General features: G+C 45.9%; 2 protein-coding genes across 23 annotated transcripts in view; both read left to right on the top strand.

The window, feature by feature from the left end:
• The window catches only part of LOC139110338 (acetylcholinesterase 2), a 132,804-nt gene extending 113,397 nt beyond the window's left edge, over positions 1–19,407 (top strand). Inside the window, exon 5 of the mRNA XM_070670042.1 lies at positions 16,055–19,407. Within this exon, the coding sequence (XP_070526143.1) occupies positions 16,055–16,180 (126 nt within the window). The 3' untranslated portion in view covers positions 16,181–19,407. The remainder of the gene's footprint in view (positions 1–16,054) is intronic.
• Positions 1–21,044, top strand: part of LOC139110336 (protein muscleblind) — a 350,852-nt gene that overhangs the window by 28,309 nt on the left and 301,499 nt on the right. The gene's annotated exons all lie outside the window — the stretch shown is intronic.

The raw sequence follows: 21,044 nt of genomic DNA, 5'->3' as shown, positions 1-21,044 counted from the left end.
AGAGGCCGACTGCGACAGACGGAGCAGGTTCCCCGTGTATTACTTCTAGCCCGCAAACTACGCCTTCGCCTCTCCTTCTCGATATTACGTCTCTGATATTCCCGAGAGCTTCCCGGAATATCTTACGCAGAGCCGTCTAAACGTTTGCTATTCCAACCGAGTGGAAATTCATTTAATTGCCCCGGAAGATCAAGAGCTCTCTAGACCATCTCCTACCTGCTCAACCTTCGCCGTCTCTTTTTTTTTTCCCCCTCCCCCTCTTCCCTCTCGCGACACCTCATCTCGGAGCCGACGTCGTTTTCGCGTGTGCAATCAAATGCTGTCATACCACCGTCGATCGTCTAATCGCCTTCTCAAAAACACTCGGCGCGTTCGTGGCGATCAGATTACCTCGTGCGTCACGAAATAATCCGACCGCCATATGGCGTTTCACCGTTCGTAGCTTGTAACTTCTGCAGGTAGAGAAAAAAAAAAAGAAATATAGCGATCTCTATCAGGCTTTCGAAGAATTTATCAAAAATCTATCTAAGCGCGCGGAATAAAATTGTGGTAAAAGCGAAAGATACCGGTCGCCACTACCTTGAGTTTAATTTTGCCGATTAGGGATTTCAAGGGGGGAGACCTCGTCGATGTCGAGCGTGATTGAAACGCGAACGAATGGACGCTCGTTGACGCACGGTTGTTCGTTATCGGTTCCCGAAAACCAAGCGACCTGGGTTGGATAAATTTCGGCAGGTATCGCAGGTGGAGCCTTTCGGAATCCCTCGCAGGTTGAGTCTGCGGTCAAGAGCCCGCTGGCGTGTTTGTTTATCCGCGCTCACGTGTGTACGTGACCGAAAACCCCCCCCCCTCCGTGCAGGTGCAGGACGCTACCTAGGCCGGCGTCTATCGCTCTCACATAATTTACGGCCAGCCGGCATTAGCCGCAATGCTTGTCCCTGTAATAGAACGGTCGAAACGGGCGGCAGTGCTCGAAATGGAGCGGTCGAAATCGAGCGAAGAGGAGAAGGAGGATATGTGGTGACCAGAAGGGAGGCGTACGGGGCGATCGTTTCCTAGCTGCGCGGCTGTTTCATGCGTGTCGCGGGGGATGCAATCGGAGAGTATTCAGGAGACTACCAAGGGCAGAAGGGAAGCGTGGAGGATACGGGAGAGACGCGAGGGGAGGGAAGGCCCTGGCGATGGGAGGCGCGCGGATGGCATTCTGCGGTCAGTTCAGTATGTGCCTATGTGCCGTCATGTGTTATCGATTCCCCTCAGAAGTCCCGCGCACCCCGCGCCTACGTGCTTCAGCCGCGCGATATAGTTACCTCTATTCCGAGCTATGCGAGATAAACCCGTTGCTCGCCTTTCTCGTTTTGCTTTTTTTTTTTTTTTTTTCTGCCTTTCTTACCCCCTTCGTTTCTTCTCCCACCTGCATCTATTGTACCGCGCGAGTTTAGACAATCCACCTAAATGCTTTTCGAATACACGACCGTCGACTTGTATCGCTTTAGAGCCGATTCCCCGCCCCGCAGCTTTCGATACTATGATCTCGGAGTAGCTGTTAAACTCGCGTTTTTGTTTCTCAATACAATTTAGCTCGCCGGCAAAAAAAAAGCGAACAAAGAGAATTTATTATTCATCAATCAGCATTTCTTCATCGCGTGTCGCATTAACGTTGCGCGTCACGGATGAATCGATATCCGCGGACGCTTTTAAAGCCAGCGATTATGTATGTAAAGAGGTAATCGTAACAATTGTTTGCGTATAGCGCGTGTAAAGGCGGGAATCGGTAAGAACGGAGATTTTTATCCGCCGCATACGGCGCTCAAAGGCAGTAATTTATTATTTATTTAATCGCGGCACGATGAAGACGGTATTATATTATCGTCGCTGGATTGCGTTACCGTCCCCGCGAACGGTCATTATTCCGCGTATCTACGCCACCCTCCCGCCCCGCGTGATCATATTCCGTCGGTTTCGACCGCGATGGCGCATCAAATGTACGCGAATGTATCGGATGCCACCGCGTGCGGCAGGAATATCGGGGGCTTTACGCAACGAAAAATTTATCTATCGATCGCGGCCGCACGCGACACGCGATGCGCCATTCCTCCTCCCGCCTGAGAATAATTACAAGTCAGTCCGGGAGACACGTTAACACGCGGGACGCGTAATAGAGGAAGTGGTTTCCCCTTCGAGGAGTTGTGTATCTAGGCTGCGAATAGATGAAAGGTGCGCGAGAGGGAGAAAAATGCGCTCAAGTCGATAGCTGAACGAGGAAGGAAAGGCCGCGCATGAAAGAATGTTCGATGAAGGATCACGCAACGTGCGCGCCGCACACCGTAATCCCGAAGTCGATCGTATCGGTCTAATTGATAAATCGTGATGCTTCATTAGGGTGAAGGGGCCCCTCGTCAGATTGTACGCGTACGCTTTGCTCACGTTTCGTTTCTTCCGTGTGGGGTTCGCGCGTGTTACGTGCGTGTGCGCACATCTGGAACTCTAAGCGACGTATGCGACTCGCGTTTATAGCGTGCATTGCGTGATTCGCGACGACTCGCGGGCCGCGTAACGCATTGCGCCGCGCTTTGTGCCGTCTGCGGAGCTTCTCGGTTAAGTAACGCGATTGCGAAACCTGCCGACGCATTGTTGACAATCTTTTCTGGCTTATCACGGGTTAACCGTTTGACGCGCGACGAAGCAAATGCGTTTAATCGCGTTTAATTCGGCGATTATAATTTGAGACTTTTTATTTTATTTTTTTTTCCTTTCTTTAATAATATATGTTTAAAACTCTGATAATATTTTTATCAAACGACTCGATATACGTTTTCCTGTGTAACATACGAAAATAAGAAAGACAACGACGCACATTTTTATAGAAATCAGAGAGATTTTTTTTCTTTTACTCTCATCGTGTTCACCGAGAGATCTTGGCTTTTCTATCCTGGAAATTTCGCAGCGCGTCACGTTTTAACGGGATGTATTCGTCTAAATAGAATTTTAAAGTGGGTCGAGAACGCGCGGTCGCCCCGTCGTCGGATTTAAAGTGATTTTCATCTCTGACATTTTCGACGATGCGGGGAAACAGATGATAATCAACGACTGCGTTCTAAAAAATCGTCCTTGCGCGAAGCACGCCGGTTTTACAACGAGGTTATGCACTCGTACGTGGGACAGAAGGTCGAGAATATTTTTAATGATGTAGCTGCGGTCTTCAGTTCCTATTTACCCTAACTTTCTGTTTTTCAATTTTTCCGCGATTTTTGCGGCCGCGCAGCCTTTTCGAAAGTCAATATCACTTGCTCGGGGAAAATGAGCGGAAAGGTACGAGCAGGGACCAAAGCTTCGTCCACAGTTTAATAATAGTATCGTCACGTCTGCCCTCGCTTTTCGCGTCTACGCGCTGTATCTTCTGCGCTTGTTCCTCGCGTAGTTACATCATTTGATGCTAAAATGGTCTTGAGACGATGCTTGAGTACAAAAACGTGTTCTCACTAAAAAGTTGGCTATATATAGGCGCGTTTCTTACGAGACAAATTCTCTTACGACGCATCGTCTTGCCGGGGTGACGTTGGCGTGTAAACATCGAGGGCGTATTAGAACCCGGATAGCGCGAAAGGGATGAGAGAGAGAGAGAGAGGGAGGACGGGGGAGGATGTTTCCTTTACATTTCGCTGGAAATGTTACGCGACAAGGCGAGAGGTTCGGCGATGACGGAGAAAGTGGCGGGAGAATGGCGGTTGATTTTACCTTCGCCTACCGGAACCGTGAGCGAACGCGGCGCCGCGCGGATGATCGAACACCGCCGAATTTTTTGATAAAAAGCACGCGCGCTGCCGCCGCCGAGGCGCATTGATACTGATATATCGGAACGTCGGAGAAATTTTGCCTAGCCGAAGGAAGCTGGCAGGTGAGACGACGGCATGTCTCCGCAAATGCAACGCTCGCGAGACGCGAGAGTGCGCGCCGCGTTGATCAATTTCTTTAAAAGCTGGCTGCGATCCCGACTTCACGATCTTCCAGCGGCCTTTATCTAAAATTAAGTTTTTCTTTTCTTTCGTCGAGCTTTGGCCGCCGCGATCTCTCGCTTCGAGACCACTGGTAGTTTATTTGCCGGCCGTTTTTTTACTCGCGTCCACGGCGAATGTCGCAAATGTATGAAACGCGAGGAAAGATTATGTGAAAGAAATATAAGATTATATCGAGAATTCCGTGATAAAAATAACGAAGTGGTAGGGTTACGAACTTTATGTTATTAATGCGGTGACGTATTGGGGCTGCGACTCGCAGTTGAATGCAATGTGGATATTTGAAAGAGTCCGCAGGGAGGAAGAGTATAATTAGATGCGCGTGAGCAGTCGTTAAATTTAATTGCCGTCATCTGACGGGAGACGATGAGATCGCTGGACACCTGTTTGCTCTTTTCTTTTTCGTTATATTTATCTACATCGCGAGAAATGATAAGATAACGGGCGACGCGAGCTTTAGAACCTGAACAACAATAATTCCGTTCGCATGTATTCCTTACAGCAAAGAGTAGCGGAAAAGGGACTGTAACAACTAATCGATTTCGCCCGAGAAAAGTTTTCGAAGTCGAGGAGGAAACTTTAACGGATCACGCCGCTCGATCATTTTAACGATTATATTTTACAACGCGCTAAAAATCTTATTTCTTGTAAAACGTGTAGTTGACCGATTTCAGCATTGAAATTTATTATATTATAATATATAAAACACAGTATAATTACCTATATGTATATACATATATGTATATCTGTATTATGTATTTTTTTATTTTTTTTTTTTTCGGCATTGATTCGCACGCGTGTTACGAGCTTCTATTCAGACTGAGGGACAATATTTTACGAATTATGTTGCTCGCTCCCGGCGGCTGTGCGCAAGCTTGAATGTTCATCGCACTCGATAAAGCACGAAGTGGAGAATAATTCACTGCCTTATCGGAGCGAAATCACCGAATTGTGCGGCTCCCTCCTCCCCTTCTCTTTCTCTCTCACTCTCTCTCTTTCTCTCTTTCTCTCTCATGCATGTGTGCGTGTAACGCGTCACGAATCTCTCGTTGAATGCCGGCAGGAGGGTATCGGGCGGACACGCACTCAAGAGAACGCGGTGGGAAGTGTGAAAATTCGTTGGTGATTTTCGGGCGTTTTATCTTCGCTTCCTCGCCCTTCCCTCGCGCGCCCTTTTCTTCCTCTTTATCCTCGCACGCGCGACTGACGCGTAGCGCGAGATACTGGATTAACAATGCATTAATTACGTTTCACGGCACGACCACCGCCGCGGCGAGGTCTGAATTTCCGAATTATACGCCATGGCAGATTACTCGGATAAAATTCAACCGTATGCGGGAATTTGCATACCGTAATGATGGAATACCGCGGGACGTTATTCACTTCCATCTCTTCCGTCCTTCAGAATGCTCACTATGCACGGCCATCATATAAATGAAGCGAGACGTAGAAAGAGGGGAAAAGAGTTGATAATTTTCCCGAATCGCGCACGTAAACATTTCTTTTTAAACCAGCTCGCTCAATAACGCGCCTCGAATATTCCTAAATTTGAGAAATGGCTCAGCATTATTAATGTAACGCATCGATCGATATCGTAAAATACTCGATTTGATTTGGGGATTTGGCTTGGACAGATTTGAATGCATTAACGTCCATTAATGCTAATTATGGTTAATTAAATTTCCTTTTCCACCAGCTTCGCTGAATTTCCGCGTAACCGATTTTATACGTGACGCAACTTTATCGTCTAAACGCAAAACATTTAACAATTGTCATTTAATAATTTACATTCATCACATTAATCGTCTGTTTTTTTTTTTTTTAATATTTTTACAATAAGATATATAAGATTTACGGTGGTTTTAATTTAATTTAGACTTATAATTTCTTTGATAGTACTATATTCGTAGTTTATTCTTTTTAGTCTCGCGGGCAATTGCACGTTTTACGTACTCGATCTTTTTTTTTTTAATTTCGATCAAGAAGGACCTCGAGTTTTACTAAACGACCTGCTCGACTATACACACGACTATAAGAACGCGTATTTACTTGACAACGGCTATTATAATTTAATTTTATTTTAACCAACGCTACACTAATTCGATTCCTACATTATAAACGAGAATCGTGTTTATAAACCTTCCCCGGATAGTCTGCCATTACTATCGATTCGCCTGCTTAGACGGGTCCGCCTTTATTCCCCTTCGCTTTTCTCTTTTCGACATCGTCATCGCCGTCGTCGTCCTCTCTGCATCGCGATAGACCATCTCTTCATCCCCAGTGACCCGTGATATCGTAAAATAAACGTCAGCCGATGAACTCGTCTATATAGTATATATCTATATATATATGCGCGATATAATAACTCCTCGAACCGCATTCTTTCACTTCGATTCTCTTAGTGCGTTCCCTCCGACTTCGTGGGCTTCCCTTTTCGGCTTCCTCCGCCCGGTTGCATCAAGTGCCGATTCCTTCGGATAACTTTTATAATTTCGACGTCGTCCGCCGCGTCTTCGATCAGTTTACGTTAGCTCGAAAAGAATTTAAGTCGATAAACACCCGCAAGAAACCCGGCGATACTTAAACGGGAATGTCTTTTATCCTTTCCGCGAGTACTTGTATGCTCGAAAGCAATATCTCGCGGCTCTCACATGAAGAGTAACTTCTTTAAACACGTCTGTTAACTCTTAGCGTCTTATTTCCGCGCGATCTCTCAATCTCTCTCCTCTATCTGCCGTCGTCGCGGGAGTATGTACAAATGTTTTGACTTTCACATCCTTCGTACGTGATTAACAGCCGCTGGACGTTTTATTTTTTTGCTTTCCTTCTTTTGTATATGTTACATGTAACGTTATGTTACGTATTTATAACTGGAACATTTATCACGAAACTGATTTAAAGTATCTATTACAAATGTGATAATCAAACATGATACGAACTTGAGATTATTTAATTATTAATTAATATCTCTGGAAATGACGCGAAATAAAACCGAAACAGGTACGATTCACAATTTCCAATGGATTGTTAATTAAAAGTTACATTATCTCACGTGCGAGACCACATTTAACTCTTAATTTTCCTCCCATTCGTTAATTTCAACGTCGAGTCTTTGGTTAATTAGGCAATTATTTAGAATAATCAGGGGAAAAGTAGCGGCGCGTAATTACGCAGATTTTTCTTTTGAACTCGTTACTTGATAGAGTCGTCGATAAATTATTTTTATTTAAGAAATAAAAAACCGCATATCGCACGATTATTAAAAGCCCTTGCGACGAAATTTTTCCCAAGGTATACAACTTCTCTCGGCATATAAGTACGCTCTTCTTTTTTCCGGCTTTGAGACGGAACTTCTCCATTAACATTTTCATCTTCTTGTTCACTAAAATGCAAGTGAAATCGCACGACGGATTCCGACCAAGTACCCCTTCGTGATATCGATTCTACGCCACCCTCTACCTCCGCGTCCTCCTTTGATCCTTTGCATCATCCTGCCTTTGAATCGCGCTAGACTTCTCGGTATTTCAAACTGGAACTATCCGCGCGAGGAGTTTTCTCTCAGCCTTTCCGCTTCTTCCGCCTTAGCGCGGGATTTTCGCGCTCCCTTTGTGTCACCAATCACATTCTCAATTTCTTATCGTGATCAACACCCATAGCGTCAACAATTTTTCCGTTATATCGAATTTCTCTCTCTCTTTTTTAATACCGTTGCCACTTCGCTTCGTCAAATCGAAACGTCGCGATCTCCGTGATCTACTATAATAACTGACTATAATAATCGACTCGTAAAATACCAGAAAATAGTCGCGCCATTTTCTTTTCGCGTTTTATTCGCAATGACGAGTGAGACTTGAAATAACAGAAGCAAAAAAAAATTACAACGTTTACGCAATCTCGTGTAGAATTCGGTTAATCGCGCGTGCATATTCGACTTGTCCTCGCGCATCCGATTTCCGCCCCAGAATCTTTCTTTCCGGAACTGATGTTACAAGAAACATTTCTCGCAGCGATATCGACCGCCCTTCCTGCAAACACGAGGCACCGCAATCCTTGCCGCTCGCCTTTTGCATTCCGGCCGTCCTTTTGTTGTCTTTGCGCAACATCCCGGATCGGAGAACACAATAATCCCGAAAATACTGCTCCTCCTCGTCGCTCCTCGCGCGAAAGAGTCCCGATATAGGAATGCCCGCCTAGCTTTCTGAAATAGTTTTCCCTCCCCCGCGCGAGTTTCTCGTCCGGTGATTTTAATTCCACGCCATTTCCCCCTCAGCTCGTCGTATTTGCATCCCCGGTAAACCTGGCCGCCCAACGTGGCCGCGAGTTATCTCCGAAGCAATTCAAGACAACGCAGCGGGCCTTGCGGGATGCATTAATCTGCGAGATAGAACCGCGCTCTCTATCGTCCGCCGTCCCAAATCCCTCGATCTTTTTAAACCATATTTGCGCGACCCCCCCTTCTCTCCCCTTTTCCTATTCTCCGCGGTTAGATTATGCTCAAGGTCGAAAAGGCAATCCGCGAATGTACGTATAAGATATTTTATACAAATACGAAACAGGTGGAATAAAATTGAAACCTCCAACATTTTGTGCAAAAAGTTTGCGGCGAGAAGCGGAGGGAATGTTATACGTGTATTTTCTCGCCGTACGTAACAAGAGGGTAGAGCTTCGGACTCGTCGCACTAGTCTAGACCTATTGTACGACGGTAGGGGCAAGGTTTGAGACGTGAGAAATTAACCAACTCGATTATTCTTCTGAAAGTTTGGCGTGACTGGTTAATTTCTTACGGCTCGAGACTCCGCTACGCCCGTTACACGTAGAATTCGTAGAGCCGGGTCTCAGGCAATCGGCCAGGGCGAGGACGCTCGACTAGACCCTTCGCTGGGGGAAATACGGCTACGTCGATTAACGCCTCCATTAGGGCCATTCGCCGGCGCGATCTCTCATCCGCGATTTCTACTTCGTTTAGCTGATTTTCTTGCGTGAGGAAAAATGCCGCGAGCAGTTCTTTTCGAGAGCGCGAGATCCTCCTTTCTCGCCGCTGCGGTCGCGGAGTGCACTAATGCCGCGTCCTCGTATTATCTTACTTGCGGTCGGTCGCAACTTTCATGTTAATGCGACGCTTTCCACTTACTTTCGTTATCTCCCGTGGCTCTTCGCAGTGGTGGGTCCTCTCGTGGGTTTTTACCGCGGCAAATTGTCCCGGAACTTTCGTTCGTGGTTTAACGCCCTTTGGCGAATCGGCGAAATTAGCAGCCGCATTACATTAGCAGTTCAGTTAATCTATTCCAACGGGAGTGTTCCTGCCGGCCGTGCCGGCATTAATATATTCGGGTGATGCATTGTAACTATTCGAATCGTACCGCGTGCATTGTTACCACCGTGCGCTCGCGCATTTATCGAGTTAAGTTGCGTTTTCGTTAATCCGGTTTCGTCGGAAATTCTCTCTTGTTTATATATATATATTAATACGCCGCACTACTGACGCACATTGTAAGCATTGCCATTATCGGTTCGCGTATGTAACTATCGACCCCGCGTAATGAATAATTAACCCACATATGGCCGCCGCCGCGCAAAACGGCCTTCTAATTGTTTTCATTATCATTCGTGTTCCACCCACGGACGCTTAACGTGTCTAATCGGCATAAATCGCCGCGTTTCGAAACGAGGATTGGGAAAGTGGAAAATCGCGACGTGCAATTAGGAGCAGCGCCTCGACGGCCGCGTTTCAAACGTTCCTGGCAGCCGAGGGACTTCGCGCGGAAGCCGAAGAGTTGACGCGCGTGAGAATCGAAAGTCGAAAATCGCTCGTCGACGTCACGTCGAAATAGCAGGCCGGAAATTACGTCCCGCTCGCAGCTTCCGAATTAATTAAACCGGATCGCTCAACGCAGAAATCGGCGCGAGGCGTCTGCGGCCGAGCGTGTTCGCAAATGAGACGAGTCCGTCAGAGGCGATACCTTCTTCTCCCTTTTTTTCTCTTCTTTCTTTTTTTTTTTTTTTTATCGTCGGGAACAAAAAGACGTGGCCGCGAGAGCCGACAAAATGTCTGCCATTGTCCGATCCGGTATGCAGCCGCACTTATACGCGCACCTAGCCGGGCATTATAATGAGAGCATTGTTCCCTGAAACTATAGTCACATTGTTGTCACTGCGTCCCTCGCGCGCTTCCTCGTTAGTCCTCCTCCTAGCCGGATCGTTTCAATACCGTCTTTACCTTCGGCTCCATTCTTTTCGCGCTATAGGCCACCCGATATCTTAGTATCCCGCGTCCAGTTCTCGTCATGCCGGGCCGATTAGCCTTCGAGATTAATTCACATTTAGTTTATGAAAGGACCCCCCTTTTTTTTCATTCGTCGAATCGGCCGCAGAGAGTCTTCAATAAATTTTTGCTTTTTTTTTTTTTTCTTCCCTGCGAGGTTTTTATTTTAGAGGCACGAGTGGACGTGTGCTTTCTCCCATCATTGCAGTCTTTTTACGCGGTTCGAATTTGAATTGAAACAGCTCACACATGTTTTACGCATATTTTGTCGCACGCAATATTTTTTAATGCAAATTATCATCGACGGTTTATTAGCAATGGATGGTAAACTTATTGTTTCCCCGGTGACGAGTTAATTCGATTTCGCTTTTCCGTCGCATTCGTGTTTTTTAATCCCGACTTTTATAGCGGCAATTTTTAATAAAAGGCCAAGAGTCTGTTTATCAAACGGAGAGCCATCGCGCTGGTGGACCGGACGGATTAAATGTATGCAAGCATTTTTCACACGGCCGTAGTCCTTTATTTTTTCGCCACCGTCGTTTACATATGGCGATAACCGTGAAACGTAGACGGAGATAGAGTCTAATAAAAAGTGCTAAAAATGCGCGAGAGATCCCGGGAGAAGGAGGAAAGAGCCGCGGTCGAGAAGAAAATACGTAACGGCCGGCCAAAATTCGCGCAAATGAAACAATATTGTACCGAGCCGGCGCGCGGTGAGCCGGGGGGAGGCTCTCCTCTTGCTTTTTCACGCCGCCATTTCCCGAGATAAGAAAAAGCTTTCTGACACTCCACAAATCATTTAATCCGTACCGCCATTCGGCTCCCGGCTGCGTTTCCATTCGTTCCCGTTCGCCCTCAGTGTTCTTGACAATTGAAATTAGAGCTTATTCAAGATTCGCGCGGGAAGAGACGCGCCGGGCGGAGGGACAAAGAAATTTAGGGGAATCTCCCGGGAGATACAATCGCGTCGCGAGACACAGGAGATAGCCGCGTTAGCAAGTTCGCGGCGGATGAAGCGCTATTGCTCTCCCCGGTCCTCGAATTCGAATCGTATCTCTCGAAAGGAGATCCACTTTCGGGCGCATCTCGCGCGGAATTGCGATGGAGGACGCGATAGTGCGTGTGCGTGAGGACGCCGACTGCGGCTAGTTTCAGTTAGACGCATCCGCGCATACAATCAATAGCATTACTCTCTGCCTCCATTATAGCGGCAGCTACCGCGGACCACAATGGTGGATCATTAGGAATACCGGCGGATAACACTGTAGCAAGATCAATTCTCCTACGAGGTTATTAGCCACTCCGCGCTGAATAGATTGGTCCTGTTGTAACGGCATCAAGACGTATTTTCGCCGTAATCACGCAATTATAACGTTGCTCAAGCTGCTAATAGCCATTTCTACAGGCGCGTTATCGCTGCGAGTTCGGTAGATTCGTCAATGAGATTCTCTTTACGGCGAGTTCACTTCTACGGGTTTCAAAAGATATTTTCGCAACTCGAAAGATTTTCGAAGGCGGTTCCTTCTATACCCGAATACTTTTCACACGTTGCTTGGACTATTTTCTCTCCACGCTTTAAAGATAATTTTTTTTTTTTAAAGAACGTTTCTCGGTTTAATATAATACTTTTAAAATAATTTCTAACATTATTTTATATTCCGACTAATTAAAATATATAATTAATTTATATAGTTTGCTCGCGTTTTCGATTCGCAGAAAATATTTTGGTCTTGAAATATTTTCTTTTATTTTCGCCTCCGTAAGGTCGTCAGAAATTGGAAAGGAAAGAAAAAGGAGAAGCATCGGGGCCGATATAACGTTGTCCCATCTTCCAAAGCCCCAAGCCGAACGATAAATTGCGAGCGAGTTCTAAAAATCCGTGTGGCTACGTCGGAGATTGCGATCGATTGTAGCATAATACGGTCGTTTTGTGTTTCTTCTTACGCCGGATTCCGATCCGCGGCCATTCGGCTCGGACTCTGAGATTAATAGGCGCGCGTTCTTGTCGCGAGATTGCCGCTTCGGAATCAGTTACAACAATACAAACAGCGTTCCCTCGTTGAGAGGGTTGCCCGCCCCGATTTGAATCGGACGTTTTTTTTTTTTTTTTTTTTAACCGCGCGCAAAGTCTCTCCAGACGCAAGATCCGCCGTCGTGATTTAACGTTCAATCTTCTTAACGTGGTTAAGGTCAGTCGCCAATCATTTGTCTGGCGGCGAGAGCGCTCCGCTCCGGAGAAGGGCCTTTCCACCTTCGTTCCTTCCCGGCGCGCACTCGCGTCCATCTAAATTAGCCTCTTCAATCACAGTACAATGGTTACACACGGAGAGCAGCTTTTCAGAGTCAGCCGGTGGACCTGTAGAGGTTCTCTATTGGCTGTTTACTATCGGCCGGAACGCCATGCAACTGTCCCGGAGGCTGGCGTACGGCCAGTCAAGATCCTCTCTAATGTCGCCGCCACTTTCTCGATCGCGCGGTTTTTCGCGCCGCATTCGGAGTTCGTTAGCGAGATAAGTTTAATGGGAAGGCGTCTTTGAACGGAACTTCTATCACGGACGCATGTCGACATCGCGTTTATACGACGATCGTAACAAAGCGCGGATATATATTATTGTCTTAATTAACCGAGCGAAGCTGGAAGAACTTGCGTTATAAAAGTCCTCCGCGATTATCGATGGGATGCTGCGGCAGACGGCGTTTAACGAGGGTAACGTTCACGTCTTACGGCCTATAGTAAAATACATATGCATATATATATTTTTTTAAATATTTAATTTGCGATTAAAAATACTTGAAAGTTATTTCATGCGTAGAGCACATTAGAGAAATTTCTTAGAAAGTATGTATTTCCGCGCGATATTTCTCGGTAGCCGGTAAATCGGAGTATCTCGAAAATACGTTATTTTCAGAGATGCTCTCTTAGAAAGTCTAACGAGGATATAAAGTTATAATAGCATACCGTGCGGCTTAACTTGCAATCATTAAACAAGCCGACTCAGATGTTCGTCCGACTTCCTTAAAACGGCTTTGAAGAATTTGCAGGTCCAACTATATAATCATAGAATATTTTAACAAACTTTGTTATATGATCTCTCCGACCCATACCTCTTTTCTTCGTCTCTCTCAAGTGGATATGAAACCGATATAATTCGTGCTATTTAATCTGAAACTTTCCGAATAACGCTCGTTGAAGAATTAATCGTAAAATAAAAAAAAAGAAAAGAAAGAAAGAAAAATTTAGCAACTCAGAATTGCATTTTGAAAGTAGTCTTTTTCCCTCTCGGTGCGAAATATTTCTGGAAACATTCCTGCGGTTTGCGGAAAACGCAATGTCGACGCGTTAATCTAAGCCGGGTGTCGATATTATTCGCGCGCAAACGTATTTCATCGATAACAAATGTGACAAAAAAAAAAAAAAAAAAACGAGCACGCAAATTATAAAAGTACGGGAATATGCGGATGTATGGTCGGAGGCTCGCCGCGATCCGCTTCGGAAGCGACCACCCATGTGCAGGCTTCTCTATGGGAAAACTTTTCGGGCGCGCGTAAACCACCCGATCGGATTAAAATAGATGCCGGCCGGTCGTATTTAGAGCGGCTAGAGTTTCTCCAGGCCGGGGCGAAGATAGATGCGGGCTAGCTCGCTACCGCCGTTACTATTAATGACGGCTACGCCGCGACAACAACGGCTGCGGTTTGCAGCAATCGACCGCTCTTCATTCCGCAATTGTACGAGCCCGCTCCATAAGCTCACACGTAAAATAATACTTCCCCGTCGAGCACTGAAGCGCGCGTTCACGTACGGCTCCACGCGGACGGATTTATTGACGTGAGAAATATAATTTAACGTAAAGAAAATTAAATTTATACTCAAATTACATGACGAAAAAAAAAGTTTTTTCTTTCTTTCTTTTTTTTTTTTTTAATTTAATATTTACTTCAGACTAAAGTTCTTGAAATCTACATTATAATTTAATTACACGTCGTTTGAGAAAATATTACCGCGGAAGTTAAAAGTTACGCGCGACGAAAAACGCCTGGGAAAGTTTGCGGGTCAGATTTCGAATGGGAAGAATTATGAATATTTTATTTTATATTAACGTGAAAAAGAAATAGCGGTACTTGAGCTCGACGACGCGGATGTTAATTAATCTTTATTAAAGACGTGTTTATACAAGCGGTTCGCACTTGTCGCCGGAAAGTGACGGCAGGGCTGTAATACGGCAGTTTGTTCTGCTCGATACGGGCGTGTATATAACGTTTGCTCGGACGTACGTAAGACGAACAACCTGGCCGGATCCGTCGGGGTTTACGGCTCACCGGGGTTAAAACGGGAGACCACCTGTCTCGCATCGTTGCGCAACACCCCGAGGCGCTACGGGTTCATATTATATAGTTCGTTGCTCCGGCCGCTTAACCCCTTCGAGCTCGTTCGTGTCTTTCTCGATGCAAACCAGTTTCGACCGATTGATATCGCCAACATAACGCCGATTCTTCGCTTTCGAAAGCTTTTCTCTCGCGCGAAGCTATTGTCTCGCGATTGAAAAATGTTTAAATATACTGTTTCGCCCGCGAAGAAAAATTATTTCCTACGTTCTGAGTTTGAAATTGTAACTCGCACACGTGCTTCTTGCTTAGCGTCAATTATCGAGAACGTCAGAACTTCGTTCCTTTATTCTTTCATAAATGCGAAGCGCCAAGATCCGCGTAACGAAGGAAAACAATTTCTTTTTACATCGAGCTGATTCTTCGTTTACGTTCGCGTTCGCACGCAATAAAAGTTCCAAGACCATTCGGGAAGCTGATTACAAGTGTGAGGAAAGATACTGGGCAGCCGTGCTATGTGGCTTGTTCTGGAATTACTTGCAGCGCGAGAAAATTCTTGCGAGAATTAAGGTGGAAAGTCCGGAAACTCGTCTCTTTCAGCTCCCGCGCGCGAAATCGCGTCTGAAGAAGCAGCGCCCATCAGTTATTTATTAAAAACTATTTCGCTACCGGAACCCGCAGCTCTCGAAACGTTCCCACGTTCAACGGCATTCCCGTTTTAATCGCGAGGTAACCAGCTTCGAGATACAATTCGCAATAACAACGTCGCGATATTACTGTCCGCGTTGTCGCGTGTTAAACTAAAAAAAAAAAAAAAAACGTGCCGTGTTATCTGTACGTGAGCTACTTATTCGCCATAAGTAATCGATTACTTCCGCGGAAACGGGAAATGTATCACGGTTTATAGCGTTTCGCGTCGACGGGGATCTCGAGGAAGTGGCGATTTAAGTTAGAGTTGTTTCTATAATCCAGGAGAATCGCGCGGCCGCTTTAAGAAGCATAAAACCATATCGCCGTTAAACGTCGGCGTTGAAACGCCGGCGATCGATCCGCCCTGTTCCCTATTTCCGAGAAAGGTTCCATCACGTGCTCTCGGGTTAGCACATTTTATTAGGTCGCGGATCGCGTCTATACGCGGGGCACTACACTAAATCCGATTAACTTCTAAGGCTTAGCGAAGGTCGATATTTCTATACATAGGCCGGCGGCGCAATCGATAAGCAAATATTCGCCAAACGAGCGGAGCTAGTTCGTTTCTCCCGATCCGGCTCTAAGCCAAACAATATGCATATCGAATCGCAAAGCGAGAAGAGCCGGCTTTCTTTTCTCTTTCTCGTCGCGGCCTGTTACCGATTGTTTTGCGCGATTTATTCCGCGCTCTCGCGAAGAGACGGTCGAATTTTAATTATTGATATTCCGAGCTTGCTCCGAGTAAATATTCATGCGAAGAGGATCAAACTCTTTATTTCTTTCTTCGCTGCATGCATTATTTATGCCTCTTCTTTCAATGAACCGGCCGGCCGGTTGAATAGCATCCGCTTTCACATTTTTGCTGCGGAAATACGCGAGATCTAATTGTATCGCCGTGGGCAGCGAGTACGTTACCTTAATTGTAACCCGAAGATTTATTAAAATACAGCTGCGACGGTTTTCGCGGCTGTAATTAAAGTTAACCGTTAGCAATAAGAGCTGGCGCACTCCCGTCCCTGTAATTAGGTATGCGCACGGACCGGCAGAAGCTGAAAACGAGCGTGTTACGATGATTGCCTCGAGCTTTTGAAAGGTAGATTGATATCGAATTCTTCATAACGAATAGAATTCCCGGTGTACTCTGAACTCCCTTGATATTTCAACTGTCGGAGCGCGCGATGACAGCTGTTTCAAGTAAACACGGCGCGGAAAGACAAGCGCGTGAGACGAGAAAATCAATCAGGTCCGCGAGAAAGGCGACAATGTAGTATACTATCGATTCCACAGCGCTTTCTTTCGGGATAATAATATTATAAATATATATTATTAATAAGTCTATGATTCGTTGTTTAAGGCTTATCGAATGCATTACAAATCGTAGAACGTACTCTGAAATATATTGTATAATTTATCATTTGATCTTCCCTTCGTGGCCTTTCTTTAAAAAGGTACCCTACCGACGCAGCGAAGACGATCCGTTTCGAATCGTTTCCTAAAAAATCGAAGTTTGCGCTCGCGCGAAAACCGTCCCGCAATCGGGAAACACGGGGCTTTTATTAACCCAAATAACAGCGGAACAAAAGAAGTCGGCGACACGTGACAATTTCGGGGTATTGGCTCGCGACCTTAATTTCCGGAGTTCTCGCTTTCATCGTCGGCGCAACTAATCTTTTATCTCTTCCCCGTCTTTTCCGTTTCTCTTTCGCGCGGAGCCGCGCTCGACCGAGGGGGGAGGGGAGGGGACAATCGGGGGGGAGTACTTTATTACCTCTACGGAGAGGCAAGCACCACTCTGGCGTCCGGGGGAGTCTAAAGAGAATAGGAAAGGATGGCGGTACGACGTACTATAATTCTTAATTTGAACGATTAGAGCGTAGCGCCGCGGCGCTACCGTCTTTCCGAATACGCGCGGCGCTTCTCGGCGACGGCGCCTGTATTTCTCTTTACTTTAATAAACGAGCTCGCGTTTCGCTTTGTCGCCGCTCGCGTTTATTTTAAAAGGAAAGTTTGCGACCGGTCGTGGCAATTTTCGCGCCGTAAATACGCAAGTGGAGGCGAGAGCTTCCCCTTCGCTCGCGGCGCTCTCTTCCGTTATTCCGCTCCGTGAAAACGCTCGGCGCGAGCGGCGCGTAAACTCGTAATTTTTCGGCCGGGTTACTTCTTCCCTCCCCGTGGGAGGGAAAACGTCGCGGGGATGAAATTCAGACGGTACGAATGACCGATGAGGACAAATCAGTTTCCGATAGACGCTCAAAACTTGGCGACTCGGGCACTTCTTGCCGGCGAGAATAGAAGCGAGGTGAAATCCCTTTTCGATGATAGCTCTTTCTCGTGATCCCCTGAAATACTTTAAACGTCTCCATTCCCTCCCCTCCCTTTTCCGTTTCTCTCTCTCTCCCTTTTTTTTTTCTTTTTTCTAACGTTCTTTCTCCGGAAGAATCGGACTGCAGGCGCACGATACGGCGATCCGATATTGTCAAGTATTCTTGCACGGCCGGAGCGATTTCAAGATCCTTTGAATTTCGTCCCCGTTATCGAGCGCGCCACGGTCAAAGCTGTGTATATTGTAAGGCAGTCCGTACCGTGGAAAACTTTTATTTTAGGGTGGAGGGTCTGTACCTTTAGACATCTTAATATTTCAATTCTTACAAAGAATGATTTCCCAGCGACAAAAACATATTTATCCTTCCCCCGACAAACGCATCGGATGTATGCCGACAGGTGCATCGAGAAATATCGTTATAAAGCCGTTCTCTCCGTCTCGATGTTTAAGTTACGAATTTACTTTTTCCTCCCTTTTTTTCTTTCTATTTTTTTTTTCTTTTCTCTCGCGTTAAGAATCGTATTAATAGAATTATTTTCTTTTCAGTAAAAATAAACGAGTCGATCATTCTCAAATTTAGACGTAAAAAGATACGACAGCTGTTTGTTGCTTCAATTTTTTTTAAGTCTGCTTGAAAAGTGTGTTTGGATATTAAAATAATAAGAAATATAATTCTAAACATTTTAGTCTTTTTTTCTTCTTTTTTTTAGTTCAATGTCGGGCGCATTCAAACGTTAAAAGAATCTTCGTAAAAAAGTTTTCCGGGCAAAAAGTTACAGTTTTATCTGCAAAGTTTCCGCAGAAGCATTGAATGTAGGTTTAGCGCGCAAAACGATGTCGATGCTTTAATGCTAAAACATTGGATGAATTAAGTTTCCCGTCGCCGGTTTCCCCGTGGACTTAATTAAAAATTAAACGAACTTTCCGAGACGGTCGCGTTTACCGAATTTCATCGATGCTCCGCGCTCTATAATATTCGGAGATGATGGCGTTTCAGCAAAACTGTCTCTCCGCATACGCTTAAAACTTGAGACGATAGACTAGGGCGCATCCCGCAACACTACCGTATATATTTTATTTTTTACGGTCTACAGATAGAAAGAAAAAATAGGGAGTGAAAAAAAGAATCTAATATTTAAAAAAAATTACATTTAAAATAATTAATCGAAATCAGGTGCACGGTTGACTTGGCGCGATCGAATTGTTTCGTTTCGCGCGCCGTGTCCCCTTTGGGGCCGAAGTTGTTGTAACGTGACGTATAATCTCGCAGTCGTATTAGTGCGGCGTCGATTGGTCGCACGGTGAAAGGATCTCGTGTTAGTCCGCTTGAGATAATGTCGGATATCCAAAAGTTTGTTGCGCGAAGCGACTATCCTCGGATGTTTCGGAGCGCGCCGTCGCCCTCGTCGTTGCAGATTCTCATCGTCGCCGCCGCCGCCGTCGTCATCTCGCGTAATTCTGCCGCGTAACTGTACGCAAGTTTCGTCGATATTGTCTCGAGCCAGTAACCCGTAAGCGACAGGAAATTATTAGGCCAGATAAGCGTGTAAATATGGCTGGCGCTCGAGGGAACGGATAAAACGCCCCGAGAGTACTTGCCGCGAGTTGACGCCGAGAACTCTGCTATCGCGCGGACTTGTGAGCGATTTCATCATCGACACTTTTCGACAGATATAATATCGGTATAATAAGCGACGTGACTTGGCACGTCGAAAACACCCACCCGAATTTTTCCTTTTTATTATTACTACGACAAACCATGAGTACGCTTCGCGTCCACTATTTTTCGAATTCGTACGCGTCATAATTGAGTAATCTATGGTCGACGACGTGTTATCGGTTTAAGAGACCTGATTACAAATTCCGAAAAAAAATAAAATCATGCGACTTACCGAACTGCATGAGCTTCAGCGGAGTTGTAGAGTACTGCCGGTGACTGTAACATAAAATGAAACATATTAATGTAGACATGACGATATATCAGTTAATAGATTTAATAAAAAAATAGGTAAAGGTTTTTTCTAAAGATTTTATTAAAAAAAAAAATTTATATTTACCTATAAGTTGCTCCGCCGATGCAGGATGCCCGTCCCGGGCCTGCTCCTCCTCTCAGATGGGACGTGTCGAGTCATCCCTCCGCGAACAGGTCACTCGCGAACACCCCGACCCGTGATTTTAATACCGCGAAAATTACACAACGATCACTCGCGCGTTACATGGTTCGGCACTCGCGATTAAAAGAAAGTCGCGTGTCGCAAAACTACGCCCGAATACTCAGCGGATCTCGCGGAACGACCGACGAACCGACCGCGGTTCGTATGATTAATATCGGCGGTCACGATACTTGTTGACGACGGCGGATGCAACTGCGTTGATCTGTAACAGAAAGAGATATCAAGATTAATCGTAGTTATCGTGCCGGAAGGGTTTTCGTTAAAGGGAAGCGCGAATTACTTTTGGTACGGAGACATGTGCTCGCTGTGCAGTGCGTAGAACGTGTGTGCTTGCGCGACCGCTGGAGAAGGACAAAGCGAGAGTGGGAGTAGTGGAGGAATACACCTAGCGCGCGGCACGTAGGCTTACGCTCGCCTATCACCCCCTGCCTCCCCCGGCTACCTATCCGTTACTTGTTCGATTATCTTGTTCGATTTAATTTTAATATACCGGATCGCCCGAAGAATCGAAAGGGCCTCGCTTTACATCGTATCCAGTTTCTTATGTCGAGATTGCGGACGACCCGGCGGAAGTACCGTCTTTGACTGGATATATTAATTAAATAAAATTAAATAGAAAACTTGGCACGGCAATAGCTTGCGCGTAGATCGATGAGCCCGGTGTCGCGGAAAGTAGAAAAAATGCGTGTGTAAACGATTGTCTACGGTACAAATGAAACCATCTTTTGTCTGGCATGTCATTCCTCGCGCTGATGTACGCGCATTCTTTCGTCCCCCGGTACGCGTTTTTTGTAGCACTCGTATTATTTTTTACCTTCTCCTCCTCTATCTTTCTCTTTCTCATTGTTTTTTTTTTTTTTTTCTTCCTTTCGCTCTCTTTCTTTCCTTCGTCTTTCCACGCGCGGTTGAGGAGTGTCGAGAAGTTCTCGACGGAATCAAATTTCCGTAGAGATGTAGCCGAACAAAGACGGAAAAGTTCCAAAAGGTTTGTCTTAAGACGGATCCCTTTGTGTCTCGTCGCTGACGTTTACCAACGCCGGGATCGACTCGGTCTCTTCGCTGTCGAACGCTGATGGAATCGACGAGCTATTTTACGCGCCGGTGGTACGAGCCATCGCGCGCCCGATGACTGTAAATAGTAAAACAGCCAGCCGCCTCCCCGTTATCCCGGGGCCTACGCGAGTTTAATACGCCCCGGATTCATTTCGGCGCAATTGAATTTCCCCAATGCGTTTCAACGTGCGAACGGATT

The sequence above is a fragment of the Cardiocondyla obscurior genome, linkage group LG20 (genome assembly GCF_019399895.1).
Source record: "Cardiocondyla obscurior isolate alpha-2009 linkage group LG20, Cobs3.1, whole genome shotgun sequence".
In the NCBI taxonomy this organism is placed as follows: Eukaryota; Metazoa; Arthropoda; class Insecta; order Hymenoptera; family Formicidae; genus Cardiocondyla; species Cardiocondyla obscurior.
This window is presented reverse-complemented; position numbering and strand designations above follow the sequence as displayed.